Source organism: Psammomys obesus, unplaced genomic scaffold (assembly GCF_907164565.1).
Source record: "Psammomys obesus unplaced genomic scaffold, mPsaObe1.curated_primary_1811, whole genome shotgun sequence".
Classification (NCBI taxonomy): Eukaryota; Metazoa; Chordata; class Mammalia; order Rodentia; family Muridae; genus Psammomys; species Psammomys obesus.
The window spans coordinates 59051965-59066817 of NW_026591086.1; the positions used below are offsets into that span (position 1 = coordinate 59051965).

At 55.1% G+C, this 14853-nt stretch overlaps 2 protein-coding genes across 2 annotated transcripts in view; one reads left to right on the forward strand and one right to left on the reverse strand.

Moving 5' to 3' along the window:
• The window catches only part of LOC129678712 (uncharacterized), an 84379-nt gene that overhangs the window by 36013 nt on the left and 33513 nt on the right, over positions 1-14853 (forward strand). The gene's annotated exons all lie outside the window — the stretch shown is intronic.
• On the reverse strand, positions 1744-5626 carry Gpr18 (G protein-coupled receptor 18). The gene is made up of 2 exons (XM_055609608.1): positions 5494-5626; positions 1744-2848 (listed from the first exon to the last, which is right to left on the reverse strand). Exon 2 carries the CDS (start codon positions 2804-2806, stop codon positions 1817-1819), a length of 990 nt encoding a protein of 329 aa, XP_055465583.1. The 5' UTR covers positions 2807-2848; positions 5494-5626; the 3' UTR covers positions 1744-1816.

Consider the following 14853-nt stretch of genomic DNA (forward strand, 5'->3'; position numbering starts at 1 on the left):
GCGTGCGCGCGTGCGCGCACACACACACACACACACACACACACACACACACACACACACACACACACACACTGTTTCCAGGGGAGTGGCACTGCGAGCTGAGTGTCCGCGTCATCTGGTGCCCACGCCTGACACCGTTACCCGACTGTTTGTACAGGGAGCGCATCCACGTGGGCGTGTGTTTCCAGAGCCGGAGACTAAGGCCCTTGCTCCCAAGCCTCATGCCCGAGTGTGAGCCCTGGAGCCCACGTGGTGGAGGGGCATAACCGACCTGTGCGAGTTGTGTGCACATACTTACACATAAGAACACGTTTCAGAGAGCGTCTGAATACAGTGCTAAGTACATCATGCCACCTTGAGTTGTTCTTCATGATACTCATTTCCTTGTGAGGCCCAGGCCACACGCCACCTCCGTGCCTTGATGGATGGTGAGTCTTCGTCCCATCCTCTTGCTCCCAGTGGAGCCTTTGGAAGGAGCGTGCCGAGAACCGCTGCACGGGCACATCTGGACACTCGAAACAGGCTGCGCCCCAGCACTGGTGCTCGCTCGAGGCTGGGAGTGAAAGGCAGCCTCCTCACTGGTGTGAGGCTAGCGCGTGACCACTCGGCGACTGTGGACCGTGCCTGCCGCAAGCCCGCACTGAAGGCAAGGTCCCCTCTGACACAGTTTTCTTTGTGAGAAGCCGCGTCAGAGTACCCGCTGCACTCCATGTGTCCATGTCTGTCAGCGCTGATGATTACTGGAAAGTGTATCAGAGCCGGAAGGGGCCGAGGCAGGTGGGTCGCTGGGTGCCAGCCATCCACACCTGCACCTGTCCCCAACAGAAGACAATGACACAGGCAGTTTGCAGAGGAGGCTGAGAGTTGACTCTTGTGTGTCCATGTTTAGAGTGGTAGGGTTTCTGGGTTGTTGTTCAGGTTCTTTTCTTTCAGACGAGATGCTTTCCTATGGAGAAACCAGACAGGCGGGCGCCGGTCAGAACCCGAGGTCCCGGCTGGTGCCACGGCCACTGTAGCATATGGCCTGGGAACAGCCTTTCTGTGCTTTTGATCGAGGAAGGAGGGCAAGCTGTTGGCATCGTGGCAGGCTGCTGAGCTGCCTCGGAAGCATCTCACGCCATAGCAAGAGCAGTTTAGGAGGCAGGAATGGGACTGCGGCCACCTTCGCACACTTGCCTTGAGTGGGATGTGCTCAAAGCAAGCACTTGTGCGACCACATACTGGAACACGAAAGGGGCGGGAGTGGCGGAGGGCCCTGTTGCCATTGGTTTGCTCTGGTGAGATGGACAGTAGCTTGTGCAGAACCTGGACACTGGTGTTTAGAACACAAAGCCTGCTCTAGGCCGAGCTCCATGGAAGGAGGACCATCACTTCACTTTAAACATAGCTTGTGCGTAGAATTCAATCCAAACCTGTCAGGCCAGTCAGCCGCCTGCTCAGATAAGGCTTGACTGTGAAACGTGACTTGGGTGCCCCACCCCCAGCTAATTCATGAGCTTGTTGTTGTGGTTTTTGTTGTTTTTATTGTGTTTTGAGACAGTGTGGCTGTGTAGCCTGGGCTGGCCTCCTCTGCCTTCTGAGTGCTGGCTCACAGCACACCTGACTCAGGCACTTGTTTTATACAAGTTGGAAGATAAAACTTCTTGGAATGGTCAGGATTTCATCATGTCGCTGGAATAATGAAATCACAGGAGTTTTTAAAGTTTATTATAATTATTATTTCTTTTCACAAAGAAGGGACGGGGTTCTATAGAATACTAGTTCATTCAGAGTAGACAGACAAAGCCTCAGAGCGATTAGAGACAGGCGCGTTGACTCACAGCATGTCGCTGTTCACGTTGCTAAGCGACCGTAAGCTGCCGGAACGGAAGCTCTTTCTGCGCATGCTCCGAAGGTAGTTGCGGTACCACATGACGCTGAGGACGCGCGCCTGGAATTGTTTGGACACGATGTAGTAGAGGATGACGTCGAGACAGGAGCTGAGGCTCATGAGCAGCGTGGCGAAGGCCGCCCAGGGGCTGTAGCTGTCCTCCTGGCGCAGCGTCAGCAAGGCCAGGCACACGTGGAAGGGCACGAAGCACACGAGCACCTGCAGCAGGAGCGTGGCGATGATGCGGATGGACTTCTCCCTGACCTTGGGCTTCAGCGAGGACGCCTGCCCTCGCAGGAGGCTGTGGATGACGCTGGCGCAGCTCCCGGCGATGATGAGCAGGGGCACCAGGAAGAAGAGCAGGAGCCGGGTGAGGCCGAGCGCCGTCAGGGCCCTCAGGTGGACGATGTCGCAGAGCTTTTGGCAGGTGGCGGGCGAGGCGTCCTTGTCGGGGTCTGCGGAGCGCAGCAGCAGAGGGACGGTGGTCACCAGGGCCATCCCCCACACCCCCGCGCTCGCCAGCACGGCCTTGCGGGTGTTCTTGAGTTCCTTGGCGTGTTTCGGCTGCACCACGGCCATGTAGCGGTCAGCGCTGAGGAGGGCCAGGAGCCACAGCGCCAGGCTCGGGTAGAGCAGCACCAGGGCCCCGAGGGCATGGCAGAGGTGCTCCCCAAAGGGCCAGTCACCCTTTGCATAGTACACCATCCGGAAGGGCAGGGCCAGTGCAAACAGCAGGTCCAGCAGGGCCACGTTCATCATGTAGACCGTCACCGTGGTTCTCTTCTTGGTGGTGCAGCTGAAGACCCATAACGCAGTGACGTTGACAGATAACCCAACCAGGAAGACGCCGCTGTAGAAGACCAGGGCAGCGATTTTGAATTCCTCTGGGTGTGAGCTAGAAAGGACAGTCTGGTGCTGATCACTTGGGGTAGCCATCTCATAGCAGGCTGGTTCCCATGACACTAGACACTGTCAGGACTGTTGAGAAAACAGGGTAAGAGCTTTGCTTGAAAGTACAGGCCTCACAGTCCCAGACTTCTCTGCTGTTAGTGAATTTTAATTTGGGGGCATTTTATAGCAAAGACTCATGTGCATGTCTTAGTGTCATTGAAGAACATACACCTGAGGAGTTCTTACTGCTATTTACTGATTTCTCTGACTTTGTTTTATTTCTGGAGCACTGGGCATGAACACAGGTACGTCACATATGCCATGGACCCACTGAGCTATGAATGTCTGTCTCTGTCATTATTTTGGCTTTTTGAGGAAATGTTTCAGGAAGTTGTCCTGGACCAGGCTGACCTCCCACTCACAGTGATCCTCCCGAGAAAACCCCTGAGAGCTGGGACGAAAGGTGTGTACTGCCATGCCGAGCCCCATCCTAGGTAGTGGATGGGTCGGTTCAAGTGGCCTCAGTCACCAAAGTGCTCTGGGAGAGACTGCTCCAATATCATTGACCTTGCTTCCCCCTCCCTTTCCCAGATAATCGAATTAGGACACAGTAACAATTCTCTGGAGGAGTGGGAAAAGGGCTAATCTGTTTTTTAAATCTTATAAGATGGATTGCCAATTTTGCCATCTTTATTCTATTTAAATGTTTTATAACTCAAGTAATGTTCAGATACTTTTCATGCACTAAATACGGCAACAATTTACAAAACGTGCCGTGAGGCTAACAGAAGAGCCAACAGCCAAGTGTGATTCCCAAGTGAGAGCAGTTAGGAACTTTGCTTTTTCTCTCTTTGCTGCCTCTCCAGCACACAGTGGGAAATGCTGAGTGGACACAAGTGAGAGAGACAGTGTCTGCTGCGGCCCCTCAGCAGCTGCCTCCAGCCTGTCTGGTGTGGCTGTCTGTGACCTCACCCCTCTATTGAAGTTGGAGAATTGGAAACAACTTCCTAGTGTCAGCCTGTGTTCTTTCAGGTTATTGCAGTGTGGGTCACTGCTGTTCTGTGTCCTGGTCTGCTGGAATCGACTGTCTGAGGCAGGCGCTGCCATCTTTATTTGCCAGGGCCCTAGAATTTCAGTTGCCTCAGTGGGGACACAGAGAGCAGTGATTTGAGGATGAGTTTCTGCTAGTCCCGTCACTCTTGTTCTCCTGCCCTGCCTAATGACCATAAATTCTGTCAAAGAGAAGTAGGTCTGACGCCCCGGCGTGTGTATCTACTAGTAATCCTACCACACAGAAAGTGTTTATTTAAAAAAGAAAAAAAGAAATGGTTCAGTAGTGCTTCCAAGTACGGACAGAGCTCCCAGTGTGGCGTGCCCTCGGCCAGGGTGTCAGGCTGGCCCGCGTAGCACCCACGTGCAGGGAGGGACCCTGGAGGCAGCTCTCTGGTGAAAGGGGGTGTATGGGAGGTTGTCTTTAAAGATGCCACTCTGTAGGGTGCTTCTGTCCAACTCCCCCGACTCTCCTTAGTGAGAGTTACAGGGAGGGGTGGCAGTGGGGTTGGCCGGTGAGTTAATGTGAGCAGGTGCTGTAAACAGCCCGAGAGGCGCGTGGTCCCTTCCTTCTTATGGTTGTTACATGCTTGGCTTAAGTGTGATTTTGGAATAAAATTTATTTATTTCAGAAATATATAAGAATGAAAGTCTGCACGTCTAAACTCTGTATTAACATTTCCAGATGGAGCCGAGAATGGTGGCGCGTGCTTTCTGTCCCAGAGGTGGGGGGGTGTCTGTGTCAGAAGCCAGTGTGCTCTGCGCACTGAGCCGCAGCCAGCCAGGGTGTACCCGGGTGAAGAGCCTCCCCGATATCTGTAAAGAGGATGTTAGCTTCTCGCTAAGGGAGACAGTTACTGCACAGAGAAGTCAAGTCCTCACCACGAGGCAGGAGGCTCGCCTGGAGGCCAGGCCTTTACCTCAGTGGACCTTAGAGGGGCAGCACCCGTGACTGCGCATCTCCTCCACCCACCTTCACCCCGATGCTGTCGGGAACCCCTGAGTCACAGAGCACTGCCTGGCTCCTCTGACCCCCCCCCCCCCCCCCGGCTCCTGCCCGTGGCTCCTGTGTGATGGCAAGGCTGGGTAAGTGCTGGAAACTGGTGGCTCTCGGAGGAAATTTTGACAAACTTAAGAGCCACGATTATCTGGAGTTGTTTTCTTATTAAAGCCAACTAACTTGGAGAAACTACAGAGAGCACAGGGGAAGACTGGGAGGTGCCCTGTGGGCGGCTTGTCCTCCGCGTGTGCTAACCACAGACAACACCGCAGTGCTGTGCTGAGAGGGAGGGAGGCCCTCCCGGGAAGGCACGGCAGCTGCGCGTGCGGCAGGCCAGCTCGGCCCTGAAAACACCACAGTGACGCCGGACTGACAGAGCAAGGCACACTCAGGTTACACACTTGAGGACCCAGAGGCCCTGGATCTGGAAGAGAGCAAGGAGGGGCACACAGGAGGCCTGGAGGGAGGAGGGGGAGGGAGGGAGGAGAGGGAGGGAGGGAGGAGAGGGAGGGAGGAAGTGTTTGACTATAGTGTCAGAAGTAACACACTGTACCAGGCTACACTTACACATTGGAAGTGAGCGCCAGGTCATGAGAACAGTAACCGCGTGACCCAGAGTCCGAGTGTGTGACCCAGCGTGACCTGCTCACGGCTCATAGTGAGGTCAGTGCACACAGCTTACCTTCTGTCGTCAGAGGCCCAGAGGGGCCAGTGTTCGGGGCACTGTGCCTGGTGCTCTGAGGGTTCTGGCCTCGCTGAGGAGTGTTGGGGCGCAGTGCCCAGCTGTCTGCAGGCTGAGTGAGGTTGTCTGTGAGTGAGGCCGTGTGTGAGCGAGGCTGTGTGCGCACTGCTCTGCCTGCTTCAGGAAGTGTTCTGAAGTAGGGCTATGCGTGTGGCCTCATTGGCTGCGGTTTTCTCTGTCACAAGTGATTTGCCTGTGAGCCTGCGGCGCCTGGCTGCTTGAAGGAGGAGGGCAGACAGAAAGGGGACCTCCCTGAAGTGGCTGCGTGTTTGGGTGTGGGAAGTCTGTGTCAGGCCAGAGGGAGGGCTGACTGGGGCAGGGCAGGATGGAGGCCTGGCTTCCTTCTTTGGCGTGCTCCTGGTGGGCCTCTAGGTGTGGACTCCATGGCCAGCTGTGCCAGGGCTTTACACTCCCGCCTGGAGGGGCAGCTGTCCCCAGGCCGCCAGCCTGCCACCAGCTGTAAGCTGTGGGCCTCTCACCTTACCCCCTTCCAGGTGCACACACGTGGCTCTGTGCCCCTGCTTGTGCCCTGCTCCCACTGTGGTCCCCGCTCTCTGTTTCAAGGAAGGTAGCTGTATTTCCCCACAGAACACGCTGGCAGGCTGGGGAGAGCGGTGGAAGCGTGGGCAGTGCCCACTGCCGGGCTCTGAGGGACGGGGCCTGCGGAGGGTGGTTGGCAGCCCGGCCCTGCCCACCGCTGTCAGCACTGCCGGCCTCCCTGAGCCACCGACCTCCAGGCCATCTGCGTGCACTGCTGGCCTCTCTGTGCCACCCCCCTGGGCAGTCTAAGTGCCTCTGCGTGAGTCATGCCTGGGTTGCTGGGGTCAGTGGGTCCCTTAGGCTCGATGCTGCTCAGAGCTGTGGCTTAAGGTGGCTGCTGTCAACTGCCTTCCTCTCTCTAGACAAGGCCTGGCTAAGGCCCAGCTGGGCACCATGTAGACCAGGCTGGCCTGGAGCTTGCAGGGATCCTCCTGCTCTGCCTCCCGTGTGCTGGGGACAGGCATGAGCCAGTATGCCCCGCTTGAGGTGGTTTGAGAAGTGGGAAGCCCTTGCTCTAATGTCAGCAGAAAAGGGACTGAGGTCGCCTGTGCCAACCTCAGGGAGCAGGGCGCCTTCCCAGACAGCGCTTCCTTGGGGGAGGCCTCGATGCCCGCTCTGTGCATGACTTCCTCCTTGCTGAGTTCCCTTGTGAACGCTTGTGCTATATATCTTTTTCATGGGCCTCACAGCCATGTGCAGGCTCAGTTGTGAGAACTCTTGACTGGGCCCTTGCACTCTCGACCTGATGGCAGAACGTGTGGCACAGTTCTGGCGGGACGACTCGCCTGGCGTCCCCTTGCTGCGCTCAGTGGAAGCCTCTGTCCACCCGGTCTTCTCGAGGACACTCGGCTTTCCCTGGAGGTAGTGGTCTTACCTGTGAGCCTCCATCTCATAGTGCAAGGCATGCAGGGCAGATCAGGAAGTCCCCGAGGCCAGGCAGGCCCACGGGCATAGCCTCCCTTCACCACCTTGACAGTTACCGTTTCCTGGGCCCTTTCTGTGCCCTCTAAGCTGGCTGGCCCGGAAGAGTCCTGCCTGCCCTGTGCTCGGGTCTGTGCTGCCGGCCCTCACTTGGTTCCCTGATGCCCCACCCCTCACTTTGTGCTTCCAGAGCTGCCACGGTTGTGTCTCAGGATGAGGAGCAGATGGAGAGCTGGGGAGTGATGGGTGGTGCGAGCCCAGATCCACTGACAGGCTGGAGATGTGGTGCCGTGTGTATATATGCGTGTGTGCGCGCGCGTGTGTGTGTGAGTGGATGGCCTTCTTGTGCCCCTCACCCTGATTGCAGGTCGGGAATGTTCAGGTCTCCTCTGCCTGTGGGAAATTCCTGTTGTGATGCAGGAACTTGGGGAGTGTTCTGCAGTTTTTGGTTTCCCCTCTGTATTTTGGGGTGTGAGAGGAAGTTGATTCTTGCCGAAGAAAGGCTTCTCATCCTCCAGGGACTGAGGGTTCTAGTCACTTCATGAAATGGTCTGGGCTCACTTTAATCTTTGGTCTGATCAAAAGACTGTGTGGGTAGGTTTAGTGTGAGAGCACAGTTAAGACACCTGAGGTAGAAAGGGCGGTATCAGATGCATGTGCCTGTCTCCATGTCGGGTAGGCTCCTTTGCTAAAGCTTTGTGCCACAGATACTTATGTTTCTTGGTCTTAGAAGGTTCACAGCCATGTTGGGTGTTGTACAAGAGCATTTCATCCTGACCATCCCTGCCACACTAGCTGGAAGGCTGTTTACTCTGCCCATCCCAGCATGGGGACAGGGACAGCAAGCCCTCATGGCTGGTCGCCAGCCAGTCCCCAGAGAGAAGAGGGAGATGGCACTCGTGAAGGCACCCCTATTTGATACTGGGGACCCCTGTGCCCTGCTCCCATTTTCTCAGACTTGTGTCCCAATGACTGCTCTTCAGAAGGGCTGGGCTGGGTGCAGGGTCAGGGCATGTTGAATGAAGTCTGAGAGAGTGGCTCAACGTGTATTTATAGATTTCCTGTTACAGCTGCTTTAGCGTGACGAGAGACTCCCTTTGTGTTTGATTTCCTAAGTCGTGCTCTGAAGTTAGCCTTCCCTAATTTTGTTTCTTCTGTGCATCTTAAAATCTTGAAACCATAAAGCCAGACATTTATTTAACTCACAAGGCAGTGAGATGACAGGGTAGATGACCTTAGTCTGTCACAGGAGTGCTTGGGGAGCCACCCTCCCGGCAGCTTGCTGGAATTGAAGCTGAAGTCTGAGGGCCTGGGAGGAGCTCGCAGAGGCGTGCTCTGTCACTACAGAGGCCCCAGCCATTGGGGAGCCCAGGCCTGTTGTGCAGACTCCACTTTCAGTTAAAGGAGAGCACGGAAGTGAGTGTGTGGACTCACGTGTGTGGACGTCGCCATGGAGGAGAGAGAGGACTTACATGGACATGCAGTCTTCTGGAAGAGCGTGTGGAAAGCTTAGTCCTCGGCCTTGAGCTGATTGTCAGAAGGGGCACACGCTGGGGGATGTGGGCTGTAGTGAGCTCCTTTGGGTGTGTCCTCAGAGTTGATGTGAGGTGCGGCCGTGAGATAAACGTTTGCTCCTCCTTGCACTTCTTGTGTGTGACACACAGGCGCAGCCCGAAGCCTCTCAGGCTGAGCAGAGTGAACCTCTGTGACCTGAGCTTTGTCTCAGGGGCTTGGGACGGTATTTAAAGCTGTGAGCTGAAAGATGAGCACAGGGAGAGCTTTGCTCCCACGTTGTGTAAGTCCAGGCCTGCTTCGTAGTGCGTGTGGCGTGGAGGCTCCGGTGTACAGGCTTTGCTGGCATTTGTGTGACTGAGAAGGGCAGTGGAGGTGTGTCAGCATCAGCAGCGCTTCCTCCCCGGTGCTGTCCCGCTTGTGCTGAGCAGTGTGAGGAGGTGGTGGCGTGGCCCAGGCTTGTGTCTGGTGCTCAGGCTGGAGGCCGAGTGTGTGCCCTGCTCGTAGGCTTGTCCGAGCTTTAAGGTTTCATTGTGTAGACAGTGTTGGGCCTGCATGTGTGCTTGCACAGCGGGAGAGGGCAACAGACCTCACTGCAGATGGTGGGGGCCACCGTGTGTGTGCAGTGGAAGAGCAGCGCTGTTCTTGGGCCCCGCCGTCTCCCCAACCCCTGTTTCAGCGTGGCTGTAGTTGGTTCTCGCTTCTTGGGGAGCACACAGACCTGTCCTTGCTGTCACTGGGCACCGGTCTTCTCCACAGAAGACTGCGTGTGCCCAGAGAAACTCCTGCCATCTAGTGGGCAAGGCGGACAGACACTTGGACATTTGCTGATGATCGCCATCCCCATCATCATGCCTGCTGACGCCACTTGTGCTCAGGAAAATGACAACTAACCCTGCACAATCCCATCCCACAGCCACCATGCACAAGTGAGGACAGCTTCCCGAGTGGGTGCTGGAGACCGGCTCTCAGAAACTCTGCGTGTGTGACGTCAAGCACAGAAGACGTTTTGAAATAAGTGCCAAACGGAGGTGTGCAGCTGCTGTGGCCAGGTGGCTCCTTGACATGCAGTGAGAGAGGGTTTATGCACACCAGGAGAAAGGGATAGACTCCACAGCAGGCTCAGCTCGCTCACTGGCTGTGCAGTCAGTGTGCACTGACACTGGAGTGCTCTTCCCTCAGGGAGGGATGACCCAGGAAGACCAGGCCACAGGAAGGGCGCAGTAGTCCACGCCCAGGGTCACTGCTGTGCTGGAGAAGCAGCAGTTCAGACACAAGAAGCAGCAGGTGCGTGTGTGGCAGGGCCCTGGCAGCTGCTCAGTAACCTTCACCGGGTCCAGAGAGATGCTGCAGAGAGAGACGGACAGAGAGCCCCTGAGAGCCGCCATGCCCACAGCAGCGGGCCAGGCTCTCGTGAAGGAGCCAGCGGGGTGAGTGCCCTCACCTCAGGCAGCTCACCTCAGGCAGCCTTCCACCCGTCCCGTCTGCACGCACTGCACCCTGCAGGCCGACGCTTCCCTGGCCCAGGCCAGGCCAGTGCTGATCTGTTGCTCTTTAGGAGGCAGTTTAATATGTCTGTTTAGTAAACAGCTGTAGCTGTTTTCGTTGGGGCCTGCGTTAGTTACTTTTCTGTTCTGTGGTAAGGTTTATTTGGGGCGCGCAGAGGGTTGGAGTCCATGAGCCTCCTGGCCGGAGCATGGCAGGGGTCTTGCTGCTGTAGATGGAGCTCATGAGGCACACGGAACCTGGGAAAGGTGCAAATCTTTCGAACCCTCAAGCCAGCCCCCAGTGACACACCTCCTCCAAGGAGGCCTCCTAATCCTTCCCAAACAGTTCCACCAACTGGGGCCTGAGCATTCAGATATATGGGCCTATTAAAACTGCCACAGGGTCCATGCTCCCCGAGCCACAAGCTTTGGACCAGGTTCACACTGCCGACACAGATGCCTTCCCGTAGAACAGGTCTCGAGTCCGGTCAGAAACTGTGTGGTTACCCCACAACCCTTGTCCTGCTGTTGCAGTAATGGTCACGTTTTGCCAGCAGTGGCATTCGGGGACTCCTGCAGGGTCCCGCCGTTGGTGACTTACCCCTGCAGGGGCACACGCAGCACCCGGGAGCAAGCTGCTAGGTCAGCCTCAGCCTGATCCTCTGTGACCTTCCCCAGGTCAGCCTCAGCCTGATCCTCCGTGACCTTCCCCAGGCCAGGCCTTCAGCTCTAGGGTCTCATGGTCTCACACTCTGATGCAGACAAGTGCGGGGGGGGGGGGGGGGGGGGGGGGGGGGGGGGGGGGCCCCCGCGGTTTGCAGGGAGTCCCTCGAGCCCAGGGCTGAGACTCACTTTCCAGCCCATGTCTTCTGAGGGCGGCATTGCACACCATGTGGGCTTCCTGCGTGGGCTTTACCTCACTGTAAAACTTCGTTTTTAGCAGTAGGTTTTCCATGAATTTCCTTTGTTTGTACTCCCTCCCCACCCTCCCACTTCCCATCTCGCTTTAATGGATAGTCCATTGGCTGCATTCGCATTGCTGTGTGTCCAGTCCCCTTCGGCTTCCCGGACAAGCACAGCACCCTCCGAATGACCCCTGCGTGCCCACAAACCCGGCAGTCGGTCTGCGTTGTTTTCTGGAATTGGACTGCCCTGCCTCAGGTAGAATCGGGGAATATCTGTCTTTTTAAAATCTCCACACATTCCACAGTGAGTGTCTGAGGGTCAGAGGAAGACCCTAGCACGCTTGCTCGCTCACTGCTATATGTGCCAGGCCTCCTGGCCTGGCTGTGAGCTCCCCCTGTGGTCTTGTGTGAATGCTGAGTTACAGACACTGCTGCAGCCAGCCTGTGTCCTGAGGTGCTGAGCTCAGGCCCACAGTGGCCTTGGCACCTCCTGAGCTGTCCCTAGCCTGCGTCCTTGTCTTCTGTAACCAATTCATTTCCTTTGCCGCAAAGTCTGGAGGGCCATGTGTGACGTAACATATCAAAATACCTTCCCTATACTGCCACGGACGAGCCCAGTCGGGCTCCCGTCATGGGAGAACAAGGCTTTGGACAGGAAGACAGGGTTTCGGTGAAGAATTGACAGACAGAGACACCTTGATGGTTTTGACTCTGCTTCAACTTTACTGAACTCAAGCTAGTATTTTTATATAAAAGGCACCTTAAAATTGGCCTACTTCCCAGAACATTTAGACTTTTTACCAAGAATACAAAGTTTACATTTTAACTCAAAATGCACTCAAACATAAAGCAGTGCCCACAAGAAATCTTGGCCTAAAAACTTTTTGATCAGAGCAAACAAAGGAAAAGAAACCTCAAATACAGTTTCATTATTGCTAACCAGTGAAGAAGAAAGTCAGGAGCTAAGTCAGATGCCTGCCAAAGTCTTTTTCTATATCAAAATCTTAACTACACCTTTGTTAACCATCCTCCCATTTGTCCTGCTTAAGATTTATGATCTTCCCTAGGAACAAGGCACTGAAGGGAGGGGAAACTCCCGCCAGCTGCACCTCTCATGCTATTTTTTCTTAAGAAGGAGCCTATTATTTTTTCACTATTCTTAATGCTTATTAATACTAAATCTAATTCGTTACCTTTCTTTAAACTTACTATTTTTATTAAAGCCTTTAACAATCTACTAATGATAAATTTCTTTATAAAATTAGTTGTGCTGTTTCAGGAGTCACAGAGAAAGATTAAAGAATTCATTACTCCAGCCCCAGAGCCACAACTGAAGAAGTGTAGAAATCTCAGAACACGTCTCTTTTCCAAGTGGGATGAGTTTGCCAGGGACCTTCCAGGGGGCGAATTTCCGGAGAAAGCGTATCCCCCGCCCTGTAGCTTATGCTACTATGGCGACACTGGCGTAGGTGTAGCGCTATACGATACGTAAGAATATGTAGTCTGTACTGTCCCGTCACATGGGGTTATTCACTCTGTCGTTACGAGCTCGGTTGGCTCCTCCTTGTGGCGTGTGTGAACACTGCAGCTCTGAACCTAGGTGCAGCTGCCCCTTTGGAGCAGCTTTCAGTTCTTGTTGGTGTAAACTCACAAGTGGGAGCTGCTTCTCGTGCCACGAGGAGAATCACTGTTGCATAGCAGGTGCACTAGGCACCTCTCTGCCGGAGCACGACACTAGTCTTTGAGCCCTCGCCAGAGCTTGCTCTGTTCCTTCGTATCTCTTTTCTTTTTATACGTGTGGGTCTGCCTGCATGTGTCTCCATAAAGCCACACACTCACTGGGGGCCTGTGGCGGTCAGACGACGGCGTCAGATGCCCAGGAGCTGGAGTTACGGATGGTCGTGAGCCGCCGTGTGGGTGCTGGGAAGTGACCTGGGGCTGCCGAGAAAGCAGCCCCAACTGTAGAGCAGCCGTCCACCCTCTCTTTCTCTTCGCTAATGGCTATCCCGGTATTCGGGAGGTGGTGCTTCGTGGTGGTGACAGGCATTTTGAACTCTGTCTGTGCATTTGTAGGTCTTCTGGAGATGCCACTGAAGTCCTCTGTCTCCCCTTGCACTATCAGCCCAGCTGTCGGCCTCTTTGTTTCCATAGCTTTCTTGATATCCTGTTCCTTAGGGTCAGCGCCTTTTCCTGTGTCCACTGTGCTCTCTGAGGCTGTGACGCCAGCACCCTCTCTTGTGTCCTTGTGCTCTCTGAAGCAGCTGCTTGGTGTAGTGTTAGGCCTGTCCACTTGTCTTATTCTTATGGTGAGGGTGAATTTACATATTTTATACGTAAAGGACAGGAGAGGGTGTGTCCTTTCAGGGCCTTTCCTGATGATGTCATTTGAAGCAGCTTATCTGAGCAGTCAGGAAACCTTTCCTTCTTCCAGGAAGGAAGAAGTGGGCCATGTTTCAGAACTCCTTCCCTTTGGACACCTCCCTGCTACTGCTGTCTTGTGCTTGGAGGTCATATGCTTTTGTTGTTCAGTAATACCCAAGTTACTACATCTTTGTGTAGGGCAGAGGTCAGGCGACTTCAGCTGTCTCCCTTACTCTTTCCTGTCGCTCACCTAGCTAGACTGGCTGCCAGTGTCTTCCTGTCCCTGCCTCTGCAGCTCTGGGATGACAGACATGGCCATGGCCACATCATTGCTGCTAAGTACCAGAGCTCAGATCTTCATGCTTGTGTGGCCACACTCGGCAGCGGAGCCGTTTCCAGCCCTGTCGGCAGCCGTAGGAGAAGCTGGGCAGCTTGGTCATCATCAGCTGGGTGTTTTCTAGGGGCTGAGGCAGCAGCATCTCGGGAGAGCACTAACCGGCTCCTTGGAAGAGCAGTGAGAGTCACAGCATCTGGGCCTCGAGGTGGGGCTCTGGCTTCTGTGAACCACGTGATGGGAGCATCGGGTGTGGCGCCTGACTGGCAGAGTCATGTGCTTTGTAAAGTGGCATTGCAGTGTGGCTGCTGATCAGGATTGCAGGCGCAGGCTCTCTGGACGACGGGGGGGGGGTAGGGCAGGGATGTGTGCCTGTCCCAGAGAAGCAGAGGAGGGGTTGGGACCAGAGAATGGTCCTCAGCCCTGAGGGTGCCCCGTTAAAGAGAATTAAGAGCGGGGGTGGGGGCTGGGTGGGGGTGAACTGTGGTCATAGGGACAGAACGCAGGCTACACAGGGCATAGTGAACTGCAGCGCCCACTACCCCGTGAAGTACCTGCCTGGGCAGCGCCAAGGCGCTTGGAGCAGAAGTGTGGGTCAGCGAGGATGTCCGAGTGAATCCATTTACCCCGAGCAGCCCTAGCTCTGACTCAGCTGTAGATTCTGCACACTCCTGAGTGAGGGACCCTCGGCTGGGCCCAGTGAGACAGCTTGTTCCCCGAGTTCCCTGCTGGCCGCTGCAATGCAGCAGAGCATGTTCCTGGACGGACTCACCACAGCGTCAGCCGCCATTAGTGAAGCACACTGCGTGCAGAAAGCCGGAGATGTCACTCACGTCTGTCCTCCAAAGGGCTGGTTGCATCTCGGGAGCAAAGACTTTTTAAAGTTCGAAGTGCATGGTTGTAGAAAATCTTGGCAAGTGCAAGACTGAGAGAATCCTGACAGTAAGAGGTGAGTTGGAGCTGTGCAGTGGAGGCGCACACTGGTGATCCCAGAACTCAGAGGCAGAGGCTGGTGGATCTCTGAGTGCAAGGCCAGTCTCGGCTAGTGAGCTGGTTCCTAGACAGCCAAGGATACACAGAGAAATCAACCAACCCACCAACCAAACAAAGAATGTAAAGGGGAATCTTTGAAACACTCATGAACTCAGTGGTCAGAGGTGCTTGTGTTTTCCCAGATCCCTAGGTATTCTTACATAGGTGTGTTAGACTGCTTGTATTTGCACATTGGCGACAGCCCAGC